The sequence below is a fragment of the Epinephelus moara genome, chromosome 12 (genome assembly GCF_006386435.1).
Source record: "Epinephelus moara isolate mb chromosome 12, YSFRI_EMoa_1.0, whole genome shotgun sequence".
Taxonomy (NCBI): domain Eukaryota; kingdom Metazoa; phylum Chordata; class Actinopteri; order Perciformes; family Serranidae; genus Epinephelus; species Epinephelus moara.
This window is the reverse complement of record NC_065517.1, coordinates 8,602,101-8,622,205: the sequence shown is the minus strand read 5'-3', so window position 1 is coordinate 8,622,205 and position 20,105 is coordinate 8,602,101. Positions and strand designations below refer to the sequence as shown.

Here is a 20,105-nt window from a genome sequence, read left to right as displayed (position 1 = left end):
GAGTTAGCAGTTCCACCAAAAAGACATTTAACCTCTCAATTTCTAATATGGTTTCATTTTAATTGCTGTGTAAAGCCCATTAATGGGCAAATGATACAATGTTTTACAAGAAAAAGCTGAAACTAGAGAACAGTCACATAAATTTAATACAAACTTGTAAAGCAATTTGTGTCCAGTTACATGTTTTTTCAGGAACTACAATATGTTTTAGTTGATTTTTGAACACTCAGCTGAATGTGTGTGTGTTGTCAAAAACTGCGTTTTGTTATTTTGCTGTTGTGTCTTAACTGTTTTGAGGATTTTTAAATAAAAAATTACTATAAATAATTGTAATACGTATGTATAATCTTTAAAAAAAAAACTGCATGCGGAGGCCCTCATAGACAGCTGTCTGGTTTGCGGCTGTGACAGGTTGGCGCCTGCCAATGACACCACACCTTCTCCTCCTGGCATAGACAGATTTCAGGGTTGGACGCAGGAGATACATCCCCCTCAAAATGTAGAGCATGTGCATTTGTCCCCCTGAGTAAAAACATTAGCAGAAGACTTTTATTTTGACAAAAATAAAGACATTTACACCATAAACTGCAGAAAAGGCACAAGTTGGTGCTTAAAAAACACCAGAATGCAGGAAATAAAGTGTCTGATGCTCAGAATTTTCTGGCGGAGGACCCTGATACCCCCCGTTTCATAAGTGACCCTCCTTATGTTAAAAAGAAATCGACGCCCTCTCCTCCTGGCCACCCACACAGTTGGGCCGCTCTACATATAGTGCAGCTGCCAGAATGAAAGTTTGCCTGAAACCTGCATTTAAAGAAACGTAAAAGTCAAATTCACCAGTCTTGAAGTGCAAAGCAGTGAGCTTTGAAGTGTAGTTTGTGTATGCCAGTAAAAATAAGAAAACACACCAATAAGAAACAGAATGTGAAACTAATCTCTGTTAGAGATGGTGGAAAGTGTGTGTGTGTGTGTGTGTGTGTGTGTGTATGTGTGTGTGTGTGTGTGTGTGGAAGTAATTCATGTGTCAAAAAACAGGGTCGAAGGAAAAGTCATGATGAACAGATGAATGTTTAACAAAGTTTTAAAGGTATAAAAACTCTGAAACTTTACTGTGCTTATTGTTTTTCAGTCGAGCCATTTCAGCCACCCAGAATCCTCCTGGCATAGGCTTCTGTGGTGTGTGTGTGTGTGTGTGTGTGTGTGTGTGTGTGTGTGTGTTTAGACCAACTGTACCAGAGCATCCCTTGCCCTTTTCCTGAAGAATCCCAAAAATATCTGAAGTAAGTTGTGACAACATTTCCCTCACAGCGCATCCCCCCCGCAAAACCCCATCCACCTCCGCGCGCCTATTGGTCCTGGTTTTTCCTTCGCCGCGTCACGATTGGACGAGTCCTCCGCCCGTCTGTTTGACTGACACCACCGGAGCCACAGTCTCCTCCCAGCGCCAGCAGACGCTATTTGAGTGGGGACCAGCGGATTGTTGTACATAGAGCCGGTTTAGTGTCGTCAATGGGAAGCACACGAGACGGTGGCAAAGCGAGTTACGGTCTAGATTGAAATCCGCGGCTGCACCATGCTCTCCAGGTCTATCCCGTGTCTGTGGATTACATTTTGCCTTCATTTATGCTGTTATGTAGACAGCGGAGAAGCACAGAATGCGAAAGAAGGTAAGTTCTTAAAGTTTGGACTCTCTTCCATCCCATCGCGTTTGGAAGACATCCTCCAGAATTAATAGAGAGCTTTCCAAATTCAGCAGCTGCTTTGACTGTTTTTTCATATGTTCTCTTTAAATCCCACGCGATGTTTGAGTTCCCCTACAAAGCAGGATGTTTTACAGAGCCAGTGCAGTCAGATGAGGCCGGTGTGCGGGGATGACAGCGCTGTCTGCTCCCGGGCTGTTTGCGAGCGACCTCTCGGTGTTTTACGCACGGCAGTTAAACGCCGTAGAGCACGGATTAGACGCAGGAGCTGTTGTTTTTATTTGACTCCAGCGCCAATGCGTTATCGGCATAACTAGCCTGCTCGTTATAGATTAACAATCTATCACGGCAAACTAGGTAATATCAGCAGATCGATCGTCCCAGCAAGCTCGCCTGCGTGGAAGTGAGTGAGCCGTCGATCTGGACGCAGTTACGGAGGGTTATTTCCTTCCAAAGTGGCCTCGGCTCTCTAACAGTCCAGTCTTGTTTCATATAGGAAAACACGGCAGATTGATGCGGAGCTGTAATCTGCCTCAGACGCTCAAGTTGACCAGAGTCAAGGCTGTAAAACACTAAAAATAAGAGGGCATTTAAATGTCTCCAAATGGCTAAAAATGGCACTTTTAATTGATCAGATTGAAGGTAAATTAATGAAATTAAGTCATGCGTAAAAAGAGAAAATCACAGCACAGGTATTGATTTTCTCCACACTCAAACTACAGTGCAATAACGGAGCGCAGTCTGGATGTAATAGCTGATATGAATTGTAAATCCTCGGCGCTTACATGCGGGATTTCGCAGACCTCCATATCACACAGTCTCCTGTAAGATACAACCAGAGCATTATTTTTTTTACGGCAGTGCGTCCTGGCTGCTGCCCCTCTCATCATGGAGCTGTCTGCTCAGACCAAATACAATTAAAACAACTTCATTTTTTTTATGAAACCCGCCGTGGTGCCGCTTTGCGCTCTCGCACGCTTCCGGAACATAAAACAGGCTGATTTGACAATTCTCCCTCTCAGATTAAAACTGCAACAAGCCGCATGTTAAACGGCTTCACTGCAGTTTTAAGGTCGTTTGCTGCTGAGAATATTCTTGAGTTGAAGCGCATGTACTGTATGTGCGTCGGGATGGAAGCGGCTGCTTTGACCTTAACGCAACAACTTCCACTCCAACAATGAGTTTTAATAAACGGATGCGTAAAATAAACCCACATTTCGAATAAATTTGGTGACATTTTACGCGCAATGCTTCCAAACATGCGTGTTTCCTTCTAGGCTCTTAATGTCTTCTTTATTCCCACTGTCAGCGTCTTCATTTGTGTCTCACAAAGTTCCCCCGCAGACATGAGGACCTGTCTACTGCAGTGTATATATTCTTATTGAATGTTTTAGCTGCTGCCGCTGCTAGAAATTAGGTCACGGGTATATGCGCTATAGATACCGATGTGTGGCCTATCAGTAATACCCAGCCCCGGTGCCCCGGTGAGATTTAACCACCTGCCTCTCGGTTTCCTGTCACTAGTGATTCTGCTGGACTCCAAGGCACAGCAGACAGAACTGGAGTGGATCTCCTATCCTCCCAATGGGGTAAGTCTGCAGAAGCATCACACGGATATACTCCATATATGTTCCCCAGCTCTCTGATGTCCCACATCTGTGACAAGAATAATAATATTTAGAGGAGGCATGCAAGGGCGTAGAATTTGTTTCAGCACTGGGGGGACACATCTGAAAGAAAAGGGTTAGGGGGGGAAATTTGAGCGTCAAACACTTGATATATTCTGGTAAATTTGTATGCACCAAATTGTGCCTTATCTGCATCAATTTATGGTGTACATGTCTTTAGTGTTGTCAAAATAAAAGTCCAGATGTTTGTAATGCGGGAGGGACAAATGTCCATGTTCTTAATATTGAGGGGAACGTGTCCCCCGTGTCCCACCCAAAATCTGCACCTATGCGTGAAACAAACACAAGGATCAGTAGCCGATATTCCCCCTGCCCTCAAAAGTCTCCTCGAAGGAAAGATAAAGAATGCAAGAGGCTGTTTCTGCTACTAAACTCTCCCGGCTTTTGACATTCAGAGCACAAAGGCCTTAAGCAACCCACTTCCAACTTGCTAGTCTGATTAAAAGCAGGCTGTGAGAAACTTTTAAATAAATAATGTGAGCAGAAGCAGATAAACGGAGCACAATCATCCTTTAAAAGATGTGTTTGTGCGATAAAAACGCAACTGCTAATCTCCCTTCATTCACCGCAGTTTGTTGTATACAGTAAAGTCTGAAACATTTCATATACCTTTGTCATTTTCATTACAGAGTAATCACCTCCGGTTTGATTGCCAATCATTGGGTGTCTGTCTCAGTTTAACGGCTAGATTCAAAACGGTGATGTTCTGTCGTGAGTGCATTCCTTTAAAAATGTATGTCTTCTCGTTTCAGTGGGAAGAGATCAGCGGCTTGGATGAGAACTACACACCCATTCGCACATACCAGGTTTGTCAAGTCATGGAGCCCAATCAGAATAACTGGCTTCGGACTAACTGGATAGAGAAGGGCAATGCCCAGAGAATTTTTGTGGAACTGAAGTTCACCTTGAGGGATTGTAACAGTCTACCTGGTGTGGTGGGCACATGCAAGGAGACGTTCAACCTGTATTACCAGGAAACAGATTCGGAGGTGGGAAGGAGCTTACGGGAGAACCAGTACGTGAAAATTGACACGATCGCCGCAGATGAAAGCTTCACCCAGGGCGACCTGGGCGAGAGGAAGATGAAGCTGAATACAGAAGTGCGCATAATTGGCCCCCTGTCCAGGCGGGGCTTCTACCTGGCCTTCCAGGATGTCGGGGCGTGTATCGCCCTGGTCTCTGTCAAAGTTTATTACAAGAAGTGTTGGTCTATCATCGAGAACCTGGCCACGTTCCCCGACACCGTGACGGGATCGGAGTTCTCCTCGCTGGTGGAGGTCGAGGGCATGTGCGTGAGCGACGCCGAGGAGGAGGCCGACAACTCTCCCAAGATGCACTGCAGCGCCGAAGGGGAATGGCTTGTGCCAATTGGGAAATGTATATGCAAAGCTGGATTTCATCAGAAAGGAGATGCGTGTGAACGTGAGTAACATTTTTTTTTTTTGTCAAGAAACAATAATTTAATTTGCTCATTAGCATTTGCAGAGTTGTTTCTTCTTGAATTAACTTTCAGAAATCAGTCAGGGGCATCCTGGATTTCTCACAGCAAAAAGGTGCGCCAAGAAAAAATACAATAAACTGGGGAGTATTTGTGATTTGATTATGCAAAGCAGGTAAATGACAATTTAGGCATCACTGGCTGAATAGTTGGCAAATGGGATTAAAGCAGCTGATCTGACAGCAGTAAAGATGCATAAAGTATTGAGGCCAAACATGCTCAGTATAATAATTGAAATCTGTGTTAATTGATTACGAGGCCCTTCATAGCCAGGATTCTGTTGACACTGGGATTAAATAATAACTTGAGTTTAGCTCCTCAGCTCCAATACTTCTATCTTTCTTAGTGGCGACGAGCCAAAACAATCAGCAGCAGAATACAGAGGTCTAGAGGAAGTCCAGCCGTTCCTTCAGTATCATTGTACCGCGGGCAAATGACCCTGACAGAGAGGGAAAACAAATAGCCGTCGCACTGTGGCATTTAGGCCTCAGGATATTTATGAAGGAGCCTAACAGGAAGGGCAAACGCAGCCTCGCTGTGGCTCATTCTTGCCTTGTTGTGGTGCTGGATCGTGCCGCTACAATTAACAATAACCTGCTCTCTGTCACTCTGAATGCTCAGAGGATTATTTTCAGTGGGCACCTGACTTGAAAGATAAAAATCACCATGGATTAAACGGGGGTGACTTAGGTCATGGAACTTAAGTGGCCTGCCTTGTCAAGCCTTTTTTTTTTTTTTTTTTGCAAAGTGGGCAACCTCAATCTAAGCAGCTTATGAGGAGCAGCAGCCAGTAATAATTGAATGGAATGTGTCTAAGAACAAATTAGTGTCCCTGGCAGACAAGCTTTTATGCCACGCTGTCATCCATTAGGGACCCCACTGAGGGAGGTGTGTTAATGAAATGTATTAGGCCATGTAATTTAGAGCAACACAGCCCACCTCAAGTTGTGCTATGTCTCTGATGTTAGCGGGCGATCACTGATTCAACCCCACGGAGCTCCTTCTTATTGTTCTTGTTGTTTTAATATGCATAGATGTAAGATCCAGTTGTGCCCTTTGGTGGAAAGAAAGCCCACGATTTATTTCCACAGGGAGAGCGATGCAGCACAACAACAAATAGCTCCGTCTTGTCAAAGTAATTTTAGCAACCTTTCCTTATTATGTCTTGGTGCAAAGCCCTCAGAACAGAGAACTGTGGCATCTCTCTATTAATTAATCTGTCCACACGTCAACTAAAACAAATACCGAGATATTCTAGACAAGCAGTACGGTGAAACCTACCCTCAGGTTGGTTAAAGTCTGAGAAAGAAGGCTCCTTAATGTGTACGCGGATCAAATTCCAGTCTTGACACTGCACCTTTATGAGCTTTATCTCCACTGAGGCATGAGAAGCCTTTGTATTAAGGGGTAGTTAATCTAAATAAAATGAGAATCACGGTGCACCATCAGCACTTCTTCCAGCGGCTCCACTGACATTAAATTGTCCATTCAGTAGTTTCCCCGAGCACAATCTAAAAGCTATTCAAAGTATTTCTATCAGCCGAACAGCGGAGCAATAAGTCCAAGTGGCTGTGACCGTTAAAAATGTGAAATCCTGGCATTTGGACCTCGGACTAGCTTGTCTTAGCGGTGTAAAAGTACATCTCTATAATGGTGCCTCAGGGTGATGCTGCACCTTTATTACAAAGGCTTCAGTATGCTTCAAACAAAGTAGTTCGTACGGAGTGTGGTCCGAACAATTCTGAAGGCAATAGTGTTTATACCTGTGGGGCAAACTTCACGAGGGGAAAATTCTGCCGTCATTGAGAGCGGGGAGATGAATTGTGCGAATGGGGGTAACAGAACACACTTTTAGGAAAGTCTTTCCTCAAAAACCTTATAGGCGATGCACTCATTTGTACACATAAACATGACAGAAATGGATGAAAAAATGTATAAAAATTGTATGAGGTCAAACCCATCCTGCCTTCAAACCTCCGCCAGTTGTTGCAAAAATGGGTCAGTATGTCCTCATACAACAGTTCACGAGAACTTAGGAAAATGCACACAAAACTCATATGTTATGTACTTGTAACCTCGTATATTAGTGTGACATCTATGGAATCACTGCCCTAAGAATGACGTTACATACTTAATGTAAAGTTACATAGGTTTGTTACAGGCGTGTTGAGTTACTTTGGTTAGGTCTAGGAAAAGAAACATGGTGTCTATGTATCCTTAAGTTACTCAAAGTTCACTTGGTTTCACACAGTTATGAAGCCTGGTCTCCTGGGGGAAAGTCCCATGTTTTATATCCCATTTAGTACCTCCTTAGGGGGACCTGTCCTTCTTTACTCCTGTCAGCGCATTGGTTACATGACTGCAGCCTTCCCAAATACATGGGTTATAAGCAAATTACAGGCTCATGATTATGTGGGATATACATGAATTTTGGGGGTATACGTACAAACAGCGCATGAGAACAGTCCGAATGGGTATAAATGTTGTGGATTCTGAAAGGTACAAAAGTTGTTGCAAACCTTCTTATTCCAACATTCGGGAGATGCTGTTTGACTCTCCAGCTCAAACTTTGGAGCAATCTGATGGCCAGGATTTTAAATTCATGACTGGTCACCAAAATGTTCATATATTTTCTGCAGATTTTATCTTCCTACATGCTCTAATGGAATTTAATCGTTGGACTCAGCCTCCCAGATTCTTAAAACATTAAAGTGTGGAGGCAGAGGACTTCTGACGCCATTGAATGATGTCACTGGCACTTCCTTGGAAGTATGCTTATGCCTTAAAAGGAATTCTTCACCCACAAAATGACCATTTGTATATCGATTGCTCACCATGTCTTATCTTGAATTTGTGAAGAAAACTTTGTTTTTTTTCACGTCTCCACAGTGAACGGAGAATCCAAATAAGGTGAACGTTCTTCTCGAACTGAAGTCACATTTAACAACAGTAAAACTATATCAAAACTTCTTTTTACAAACTCTTCCACAGCTCATGCAGTGTAATCCAAGTCTCATTTATCCAGTTGTATGCTCAGTACTTCCCAAACACGTACAGAAGTTCAGACCCTGATGTTGACCTTTTTTGGATTCTTCGCTCACTTTGGAGGCATGCGAGAAAAACCTTTTCTCCACAAATTCAATGTGATACACACAAATGGTCATTGTGCAGGTGAAGTATTCCCTTTAGACCATGCTTAACTGCCTCAATCTAGTATCAGCAGTGTGCTATGATTACAACATGGCTGCCATATAAAATATTCAACCGGAGGGCGGGTGCAGGTGGAGTGAGCAAGTCGAGCTGTCAGTCATGTCATCTGAGGAGCCCCCTCTGTGGATGCAAAAGGCCTCCTCTGAAACGTGTTGTGATCCACTCATTCATCACCGTCAGCGAAGAGGGACCCCTTGTCTTTCACCCCTCTGCCCCCCACACCCCTCCCTCTGTCTCTCTTTAACTCTTTGTGTGGCAATCTCTGGCAGTAAATGTCACTCTTCTTCTCCGCCTGCTGCGTTCACTGGTCTCAGCGTAATGGGTGTTGAAAAAGGCCAGTTGAAGTGTCCCCGCAGCCTGCGCGGGGCTTCATTTTGCGAAGAAGTGCGTGTTGGGAAAATAGCACCCATTCATCCGCTGGTCTTGTTCAGCGCTGGCTACTGGTGGCAATGGAGCCACAGAGTCGTTTAGACAGAGAGAGGGCCCTTGTGGGAGGACATTGGCGTCTTTGTTTGGCTCAATCCAGGGAATGTATGTTGTCCGATTTTGACACATCACATCATTGTGGTACTAAGTAACCAGTGGCTGTGAAATGATTAACTGTTGACCCTCAACCAGGAAAGGGAGAGGCCTCTATCTATGGAAAAACAGATAAAACACCCTCTATCTTGCTGCTATCGGTGCATGCTAACAAGAGAATTAATGAGAGGATACAGCATCCTGTAGACACTGGCACCATCCATCTTGACTGTCAGGGAGTTGGACAGAAGTTAGTTGGAGACTGATTGATGACCGAGCCCCCCGAGGGAAGGGGCCTGAGCAGTTGGGGTCTGACCGCGACAGCTAACGTGTATGGAAGCCACCAGGCGGCCCGGGCAGCCAGGCCCAGCTCCAGGCCTTGGAGAAAAAGCCGCATTTAGCATTTCAAATGAAGCCAGGAAGCCAAGAGTCAGGAGGTCCTCATACATCTTGATGCTCCCCTGATTGATAAGGTGTGAATTTAATACACCAAATGGCTGTCTTTTACAACTGCTCAGGAGCTTAATTATGCAAATGACAGGTGTGAGCCGAATCCACAAGAGACCCAAATGGACCTAAATCACTCAAGATTGAAATAAATTGGTGATGGATGGGAGCTCATCCTGTCACTGCCAGTGTCTGCTTCCTGTGAATAGTAGCATTCTTCTACAGCCCTGGGCTTTTCCTCCTTGCTGTCTTGGCCTGGCAGGTAGCAGTCAGACTCACAGATGTGGTATTCTCTGCTCAGGATGTTTCTACCAATACAGTTGGCAGGGTCCTAAAATTGATCACTTAGGGGAAGGACTTTGAGACATGGGGTTAGGAAAAGTTTAGATGAATCATTTAAGTCATACATCAAGTGATACGTCAAACATTCTTTGGTTTCATTCTCTCACATCTAAGGAATTGCTGCTTTTCTCTGTTTTATACCATCGTGAATATAATATGTTTGGAGTTTTTTGGACTCTTGGTTTAACAAAACCAGACACCCATTTGGTTCAGGTAACATTTCTCGGACAATTAGACAATTAGAAAAATACAGATTTGGGGGCTAACATGAATTATTTTCTTTACAAATCAATCAGTTGGGGTAGGAAATAGTGAAAAATGGCCATGGCAAATTCCCATAACCAGTGCTAACATCTTTGAACATGTTGTTTTGTCCAACCAAGAAAAACAGAAAATATTAACATTAGGGGTACAACTAATGGTTCTGCGATTATTTTCTTGAGTAACAGATTAGTTGTTTGGTTTATAAACTGTCAGAAAATAGTGAAAAATGTCATTAAGTGTTCCCCAAAGCCCAAGATGACGTCCTCAAATGTCTTTTTTTACCCACAAACCAAAGATTTACCGTTTACTATCATAGGGGAGTAACAAAACCAGAAAATATTCACATTTTAAAAGCTGGAATCAGAGAATTTAGGCTGTTTTCTTAAAAAAATTGTTGCAGCTCTAATTCACCTTTAAAAAGTTGGCTAATTTTGCTTACAAAAAACTGAACTACTGTATATTTCCATTCTCACAGAATGATTAGTTGATTATCCACATTTTGTAAATGTTTTGAATTTTCTGTTGGGCAATTCATCCATTACAGATAATTGTTTTCACCTCCAAACATGTTGATTACATATCTGTGTTTTTCAATGTTCAGTACATTTCAAGAGTCTTTCTGTATTTTGTGATCAAATGGTAGAAGTAGTACTACAAGTAGCTTGGTACTGATTTCCTGCACCGCCCCAAAAATAGGCTCTCTGTCCTCTATATGGTGTATGTGGTGGAAAAAACAAAGAAGCAGTGATTTCATAGCAAGTTTCTGCAGCAGAGAGAACAATGGTTGCTCAAATGACAAAAAAAGGCCAATGAACAGGGTGTTAGGTTTTAGCTGAAGTTGCTCTACTGAGAACAGATGTAGACTTGTCTTTGCGACCAGAAGATATTACTGTGTCCCTGTGCACTTCTCTCGCTCTGATCTAATTCCTTCTCATTAGTAGAAACTAAACCACACTTACTTCCTCAGAGGATGAAGAGAGGGCAGAATGTTTGAAATCGTGATTTGGCAGGCTACAATAAAAAAGTATTTATTTTACTTTCACATCCAGTGCCCCCTTTTAAATATACACTTCCAAATGAGAAGTAAAAGCCAGAAGAAGTTGTTTCCCGGGATACAGTTGCTTGAGCTGGTGCCAGCAGTGCTTTCTGTGGGATCCGGCTTCCCTGTCAACATGTCAAATTAAATACAAATGGCTCATTTTACATGCTGAAAAAAAAACTTTCACCGGGAGGCTCATTCACAAAGTCCTTTGGCTTGGTAAATATTTGTCTCAAAGTTACATTTGTATGAACCGCACCAGTGCTGAAAACAAAAGGCCTGTCACAACTAATTATTTGTTCCAGCTGGTTTCCAGGTTCATAGATATCACACTAAGGTAAAGATGGATCTAAAACACACGATCTAAGCACCGAGAACTGAGCTTAAAGAAGGACAGGAGGCAGCGTCTGGTAATGGGTTTGTCTCTCACCTCTGCTGATAAGCTACAGCTACTGTCTCATGCATACATGAATATCAAGCAGCTGGAAAAGCTCGGTCCACTCAACTTTTGTAGGCACACAAACCTTTTTCAGGAAACACTGTGAGGAGCTTCAAAAACAGATCTCATGGGAATATTTTACAAATACGAGTAACCTTTTGGCTTGTTGTTCTTTATTCTTAAGCTGTATGCTGTTTTTGCTCAGTTTTCACAAGAGCCCGGCTGATACTGGATTTTTGGGCAGATGCTGATACCAGTATTTGGAAGTAAAATCTTCTGATATTGATTGGCTGATGTTACACACACACACACACACACACACACACACAGAAAATGCACATTTTTTTCAGTAATCCCACACTTATGGCAAAGATATGTTATAGAGGCAGAATATTTTACAGTTTAACAATAAACTTCATGACATCATTGCAGTGAAGCAAGTAAACTTCAATGGCAATTTTAAAATTCTAAATTACTCCAAGTATGTTTTTTGCACTATGTTCTTTAAAACTTTAAAACATGAAAAAAATAATTAAAGAAAAAAATACAACAGTATATGTCTGACAACATGTACACCATTACTGATATATCTATGATAAGCCAATATTGGCCATTAAAATCAGCCAGCTGATATATCAGTCAGGCTCAATTCCTTTCTTTACATGCTCATTGCATAATTACTAAATAACCATATACATGTTATTTTCAGACTTATTTAGTGTAATAAAAAACAACACCAGTTGGCCTGTCATTGGTACGAAACGTGTTTTAGCACAGTTCTGCTGAAAAATAAAAGTTTTACACAATTTGAAATAGTTTGATGTAGATTTTCAACACAGGGCAAACATCTATATATGCATGTAAAAAGAAGAATGATGCAAGGATATGAGACTATGTAGATAGGATTTTCAGTGCCTTAGTCTAGGGCTGGGCAACATATTGATCTTTATGGTGATATGAGACTCATCTTAGATTTCAGATATAGTAAGTTTCAAAGGCAGGCAATTTTCTGAACTTACCAGACTGTTTTAGTTGTTCTATTATTTGTCTTTACGCACTTAGCCAGTATGTCTACATTGCTGATGGTTATTTATTAAACATCTCATTATGAAAATATTTTGTGAAAACACCAACAGTCAACCCTACAATATTGTCGCAATATCGATATTGAGGTATATGGTAAAAAACTTTGTGAAATTTGATTTTCTCAATATTGGCCAGCCCTTTGGGGTACTATACAAGTTCTAGGACAGTTCTTATGAAAACTAAATATTTTATTTGATCTGAAATTGTTGAAGTTTTCAACAAAGGGAAAACATCTGCGTATGAATGAAAATAGTCAAGGATGTAGGATTTAAGACCATTCAGATAGGACTTTCTGTTTCTCAGTCTTGTCAGAAAAAAAAAAATGACATCCAGATAATGATCAACTGAAGTACGTTTGATACCAAAGAAAAAGTCTGCATTTGATGATTTTGTTGCAAAATCTGAGCCAGTTTCTTATATGATTTCTAAGCACATTTATTGACCTTTATCCTCAATGCAAATAAAAGATACTGATATTTGTGGATACTTTGTGCTGAGTTCAGGAGTGTGTGCATGGTTTGACATAGTTACCTTTCTTTAAAGAAGAGATGAGGTTTTCGACACCAACCACTCTTAATGTTATTTCAAGGCAGCATGAAAAAACCAGGGGAGTGATGACTAATCGGTATCCAGGTCTTGGAATCTGACCTGCCAGTCCAAATTTGAGGCCCTGTGTTGCATCACATGAATGGACAGAATCCAAGTAAACAGTCCTCATTCTCACACAAACAAAAGCACATGCTCAGCTCTACTGGCAAGAGACTTTGTTAACCCCCCCAAACGGGGAGGCCTCTGGAAGTCTGCGTCAGATAGCGTTATTTCCAAGGTGACACAGGGGTCCGCATTTGGCCATGCATGAGGTCAGTGAATATTAACTTCATTTACACATGGCTGCAGACCAGCGCAGCGCCACAATGGAGGCCTGCCTGTTGTGTTTAGTAACATGAGCGCCCCGGCTGACAGGACACTGTCAAGATGGAAGATGGATGATCGCGGCAGTTGACCCCTGATCGCCAGAAGAGTCACCTCTCCGGCCCCCTCTCCCTGCATGACAAAAGAGCCCTCCCCGTGGTGCGGCAGCCCTCATCTCCACTTGCACTAACAGGTTCAGACATCTCCATCGATCCTCGCTTCCATACCTCTTGCAATTCTAAGCTGTTGCCCTTTTTAGCTACCCAAACTGTGGCACAGATGTCTTTTTTTGTAATTGCTTGGCTGCTGACTGCTTGAGAGGGATGCGATCAGACAGGCGAACTCCATGTCAGAAGACAACGTCTTTGGTGTTCTGTGTTGTGTCCCTGTGGCATGAGGGTGAAAGTGATATGTGACTGGGCCCGGGGTCTGGCCACCTTAAGAGGCAGCGGGGAGGGCCCTGTTGTCAGTGGAGCTGCTCCTCTGGGAGGCTTCAGACCACTGGCTCTGTACTTCAATCTTCCTTTAAGAGGAGAATCAATAACTTATTACATAACTTCACACTTTTTTTTTCCCACCTACACCAAGAGCAGAGGAAGCAGAACTTAAAATGTGCTGAGGATGGCTCTGTTGCAGGAAATTCTGCTCTTTCTTTCAGAGATTTTGTGTTAAAATAAAGACAGCTGGGCAAAACAGGAGGTATCCAATTTTTGGGTAACCAGAGTAGCATCATGAACAATGTTAGGGCTTGTGTAATTATTATTTTAACTGTGTAATTACCTGCCAGTGATTTTCTAGGCTATTTGATTAATAGAGTGGTGCAGTAGTGAGTCCTAAAACCTGGAAATGAGTTAGCGTTTTAGCACTCCCAGCTTCCTTGTCTTGAGGTCAATGGGTTTTTTGAATTTGTTTTGGTTAGATGCCTGAAATAAGGTCTGTAGTTAACACAAACTTAAAAGACATAAAATTTGCCAGTAAATACCCTTCAAGCTTTTATATCTTAAAAAGGCAGCTGCTAACAAGTGAGACTACAGAGCATCATCACCCCGAACATGGCTTTACAGCATTGTTGTGGTGGTGACGTTAGCCTTGCTACCACAGTGTATTTTGTTTATAGCCTAACATTAGCTTTTTACTTACTTTGTACTTCTACTTCCCTGCAGCACCCTTGGTCATTTATAAGGGTGGGTCCAGCCGCATTCTTTTCTGTGTTTTCACAGAACTGAACCTTTAATTAACCAGGTGAAGCCACATTGAGATACAGTATAATACTGCATTTGTACCATATAAAGACATGTATAGCTCCATAGTTAGTGTACAGTTACATGGCGGTTGGCACACTCCCAGGAGTATGGGGACACAGAAGCTAAGCAATTTAGCATACTGCAGTGGACACCATATTAGCATGGTTCCGAAAGTGACACACTAACACACAACCAATTAGAGGCAGCTGTAATATAGCAACTCCTTGTGATCTACAAGGTAAAATGACTGGTTCTGTCAAAGAAGTCTGGTGGAATTGGATGGGGTTAGCAGCAAAAACATATTTTAGCATCTAAAAAAAGGACCACCTCCAAAAAAAAGGATAACAGTCAAGTGTAAGCTATATTTAAGTTATTTTAATACTTTAGCTTACCATTAAACAGCCCTTTCAGATTGGGAACTGAAACCATTATATAGTCATTTTTGAAGCTTCCAAACTCCATCGACAGAAATGGTAATTTTACCTCACAGCACACAGGAGTTGGTGGTCTACTGCCGACTTTCGGAACCAAACTAATGTGGCGTCCAGAGCAGTAAGTAGGTTTATATGTAGCAATGACATTGTGCAGAAACCTACGTTAGGTTAAAAAAATGGGAAAAAGGTTTTGGAAGAGCTTGGGAAAACAACATTCTGACACTTGCACATGCATACCTACACCAACATTTGAAATGTATGATTTGAATACATAAGAAACACTACTGGAAAGTGACACAATGATGCTAGAAACTAGATTAGAATTATAATGGAGCCCCCCTTAAAAATGTCAGAGAATAGTGCCCATTACATGTTCCCAGAGCATAATGAGAATGACTCATTCTCTCTCTACCTGTCTGGAATATCTGCGTACCTTGACACTACATGGGGCAAATGAAAAAATGTTGTTCTTTTTATATTTGGATGACCCTTTAAGAGCAGTCCAGATCTGCACAAGCACTCCTGGGCATCTGAGGCCAAGCTGGTGTCTTTGTGTGTCAGGGGAGGCCACGGGGACCTGGCCACAGCAGCTAGTTTGACATTGTTCCATTCCCTTCTGTCACAGCTCTGGGACCAGAGCAAGGGGGGTGGTGGTGGATTGGGATGGGCGGGGGCTGGGTCAGTAGGGTTGGTAGGCATTGGCACAATTCAGAGATAATGCTCAGTTGCTGACTGGGGACATTTTCAGTGGTGATTTCGCTTGGGCTGCAGGGGGCTTTGGATCGGTCAGACCTTTGGACCCTGCGCTTTCATCCCCTGAATGCAGAGTCCTCCCCTCATCTGCCATGTCTTTTAGCACAGCTCCCTTTTCGAGCTGACCACCTCATCCATTAAAGGTAGCCGCCTGGCTGGCCTTAAGGGCCCTCTCTCCTGTTTCCATGTGAGTTAAATGAACTAAACAAAAGACGATTAGGAAGGGACATTTTCCATGTCACTGGGAATCCATTTCAAAAAGCCCACTCCGCATGATAGCTTAAAGAAGCAGGGAGCTCTTAGGAGTGCCGCGGCTCAGGCGGAGTGAGAGGCTGTAAATTCACTGATGTAATGGGTTTAATCTTTAAATGCCCTTCATTTTCCACCTCCAAATCCATGCAGTAAATCAGCAGGAGAGCTGGAAGAGAAAACAGGTGTTCAAGTTTGTTGTTTGCAGTTTGAATTGCTGTCAGCAGTGACTCTAATGTGGCTGAAGCAGTTGTCTTTTGTAAGGTCATGTTACCTCCTCCTTTCTATTTCACTCAAAACCTTTGGAGATTCCTTTGTTTGATTGTCTCAGCTTGGTAGTCTTAGAATTATCTGTCAGTAAATCACAAGAAAACACCCAAACCAACTTTAGCCTGTCTCTTGATACCTTCTTGCTTTGCTACAGCTGCGACACTCACCCTGGTGGTTGCAGTAGATGAAAAAAAAAAAAAAACGGAACAGAAATGTAAAGTTGAATTTGTTAAATATTCTGTATGCGACACTAATACAGCAGCACCAATAAAGCAGCAAACTACTATTTGCTGTAAAGACATTGTGGAGTAATGCTGTCCTGAGCAGAGAATTAAGTCACACTACCTCTGTGTGCGTTGTAATCCGAGCTTCTCTGCGGTTTGTTGAGGTAAGCTGTTTCAGCCCTGTGTGCATGTTAGCGCATGTGTGTCCCACTAACTAGCTCATCACCGCCACTTTACACAGCACCCATATGGCAATTACTGCTAATATTAGGACGGCGTCATTGCCGAAGTGTATTGCCCACCCACCAGTTCCCCCCTGATTAACACTGTTAGGTCTGTCAGCACTGTTGCTGTTGTTTCAGTTCTGCTTATTGAGTTAGCACAGTTAGCTGCTAGCTGCTGGCTAAGCCACTTCAATACTGAGAGCTGCGTCCAGACACATCATACACTCTGAATTTCACTTAGAGCCTCTTTAAAAAGATCTTAGTAATCTCCTTGAAGAGCTGGTCACTAGTTTTTAGCAAACGTTACTGAAACTGGAATGTTTGGGACTACTTTCAGCTGTGGATTGATACACATTTGTTGGTCTTGTAGGTGTTCACAACAGGATGGTGTATGAGGGATTGAATCAAGATAAAAGCCTGATGTCTGTGGTTTTGGTCTTTCATAGGCTTTGTTGAGAACAAGAAAAATGTAGACCATCACCAGCCTTATTCTTTATTGGGTCAGTTCACCCCAATTACAAAAAAAAATATTTTTTCCCCACTTACCTTTAGAGGTGTCTAGCCATGCAGATAGTTTTTTTTGAAGTGTCTGTTTCTAAGATTTCTGCCTCCAGACAAATAAAATAGAGGTCATTTGTAGTGTTGAAAGCATTGAAAGGGATGTAAAAAAAAAAATCAATAGCAACATCTTTTTACAGAAACGCTGTTTTTGTTATGTTATAAAGGGATTATTTTACCTTCACTGTATTGAGGTGGAGGCAGAAATCACAGGGTCAAAGACCTCTAATGCCACAAAGGTGAGTAAGAAAATACTGTATGTCTGTAATACTGAATGAACCAACTCCTTGAAACTGACCATGGTCAGCAAGCAATTGTTACTTACTTCACTGTAAGGGCAAGCTGAAACAAATATATATTTATTCTAATATAAATATAAATTACAAGTGAAAGTATTAGTGACTTGGAGCTGATGTAGTGTTTGTTAGTTTGCTGTTTAATTCCAAATTGCCCCACTTCAAGGTTAAACTTCGGTGAGTGGCTGTAGCATGACTTAGCACCATAGCAGGAGCATTAGCTTAAATTTGAGTATAACTTAATCAGTGTCTGGCTTTGATCTTTGCTGTGAACAACCAAGCAGGCACTTCCTTCAGTTTTCTCTGCTCAGAGGGCAAAGCTGCGTGCCCTCCAACACAGTGTAAGGGAATGCTAATCTTCTCTTTGTTTCTCGTGGAAAGCTACTTATCTCCCGCTAAGCACAGGTACCTCGGATGAATGGCTCGGTTGTCTGTATGTGTGGAGTGTAGCAGCAGCCAGACAGAGCCATTCCAAGTATGTGTGGGGTGAAGGGAGGATCCAGCACAACATGACATCAGATTCTTTAACCGTTTAAACTTACGTTCCAGTGGCTCTTTTTAATCTGACTTCTTTTTTTGGCCTTATTGTAGCCACGTCCTAGGTTCCCTTCTTCTTCTCCCGGAGCCCTCGGGAGGCGTCGGTGTTCGAAATGAACTTGTTTGGAAGGGGTTTGACATTGAAACTCTATCTCCGTCCCGTGAAGAGATTTTCAGCACAGCCTCAGTTCTTTTCCTTTTCTTTGTGTGATCTGCCACTGTTTCCCGGAGCTGGATAGGCGCCTCGTCTCTCATAGGTAGGAGATTAACATGCCTGCCGGCAAAAACCCAGCTGCTGAGCATCTCTTTCTTTATTGAAAGGAGAAAAAAAGACTTAGAGCGGTGCAACAAGCTTGTAGGAAAAGGAGAAAATCGACAAACACCTGCTGCTTTCCTTTGTTGCCCCTGTGATCAGACTAAAAAAAACGATCTTTAAATATGAAAAATTAAAAAGTATAAACCAAAAGAATTCTAAAGCATAATAATGGAATACTCTGAATACAGTTTAGGTGATGCAGAGCTATAATCAAAATGTTATCAAGCACTGCAGCAAGCTTAATGAATAACTCGTGTCTTCCTTCAAAGTGCGCTTGATTTTTCCAGAACCTCTACAGCTACAAAAGTCCACACATCACCGGCAAGACGAGATCAATTGAGCTGTCCTTTGGCTTTTCAAGTAGAAGAAATACACTCAGCTAGGATTTTTTCCCAGGTCTGGCTGCCTGTGTTGCTCTGAAATTACTCACAAGATGTACTGCCTCTTACATTGTAGGGGAAAACACCACAGGCTCTAGTCCATAAAAGAGATGCAGCCATAGTTCAGCATGCATAAAATGCCAGTAAACAGAGCCTGATGAATGTCCACACCGAGGCCTACTATTTATTGAGGCAAAGAACACAAGTCACATCTAATCAGAGCTACACACATAGGCCCCCAGGCTACATTAATGCATAAGAAATAAGCTCTGTGTGAGCTATTGACATCCTTCTCTATAGTCGTAACGCGCGGTCATGGTCCTAATCGTCCGCCCTGAAAGTAAAACCGAGAAACATGAAGCAGGAGTTGGGTTTTTAAATAGCATTTCATGGTTGTCTGAGCATCCAGCTAGACACAGGGCATTTTGAAATAGCTGACAGAGAATGTTTATGACAGTATTAACAATGGATTGCAGTGTAATAGAAGCGATCAGACACGTTTTTGTGAGCAATTGCCTTTGTTTTAAACAGGTAGCACTGTGCAGCAGCAAAAACCAAAACCTGCCATTGGATTTCTAGAAAGATTATTCAGTCTTGTTTACTTAACATAGAGTTCCTCATTTAAAATCAGTTTTACCCGTTTTAGACTTTTAGATTTTATTTAGGCAAATGTATGACTTCTGGTGTCTGGTAGACTACATTTAACATTTGAGCATGAGCTAAACAAAATGAGCTGCCAGGCCCCTATTAACTCTGTGTTTCTCCCACTGTCTGGTTAGAATGTCTGGTATTCCTGTGCTAGAATACACTACCTGGCCACAGGTGTAAGGTGTGAAAAGTTGAATAAACACATTAATTTACTATACAGCATATACTTATACAATCATAAAATGAAATCTTGACACTGGATTTTGACACAGGACCTGTTTCAAGTCAGGGGCTCCAGAAGGAAGACCTCCTTTATGGCCCCTATCACTAATGTACTTTAAGCCGCGTAACACTTTCGCTATAGTTCCCTTAGAACTATACGTACACCATACAGACATGTACCTAGATCTAGACAGTTGGCTTAGGGAGTGTCAAGGTGTCACGGTTAGGGTTGGGTCGGTATGAGAAAAAAAAAAAAACAGTCTGGTTTTTGTGAAAAACCACATCAAGTCGGTAATACCGGATTTTGGCCACTTGGGGGCACAGTTGACTCATTTAAAATAAAAAACGACCTTAGGACAACAGAGTGACTCATTTAAAATAAAAAACGACCTTAGGACAACAGAGTGACAGTAACAAGTTGTTTCTTTAATTCCTTACAAATAAATTTGCAGGTTTAGCTTACTCAATCAGTGCAAACAAGGGTTGCCTCCTTCGTCTGGCTCAAAGCCAAAGTGTTGCCTTAGTGGCACATTCTTTGATTTCGTCGAGACTAAATTGTCCGCCATTATCGACTCCCGTCACTATTAAACAAATTCCAGGCTACAG

At 42.2% G+C, this 20,105-nt stretch overlaps 1 protein-coding gene across 7 annotated transcripts in view; it reads left to right on the top strand.

Moving 5' to 3' along the window:
- The first annotated feature begins 1,477 nt into the window (after positions 1–1,477).
- epha7 (eph receptor A7) overlaps positions 1,478–20,105 on the top strand; it is a 123,559-nt gene continuing 104,931 nt past the window's right edge. For all 7 annotated transcript variants that reach the window (XM_050057675.1, XM_050057672.1, XM_050057674.1 and 4 more), the window contains exons 1-3: positions 1,478–1,667; positions 3,225–3,289; positions 4,141–4,810. In XM_050057675.1, coding sequence (XP_049913632.1) covers positions 1,574–1,667; positions 3,225–3,289; positions 4,141–4,810 — 829 coding nt within the window. In that variant the 5' untranslated portion in view covers positions 1,478–1,573. The remainder of the gene's footprint in view (positions 1,668–3,224; positions 3,290–4,140; positions 4,811–20,105) is intronic.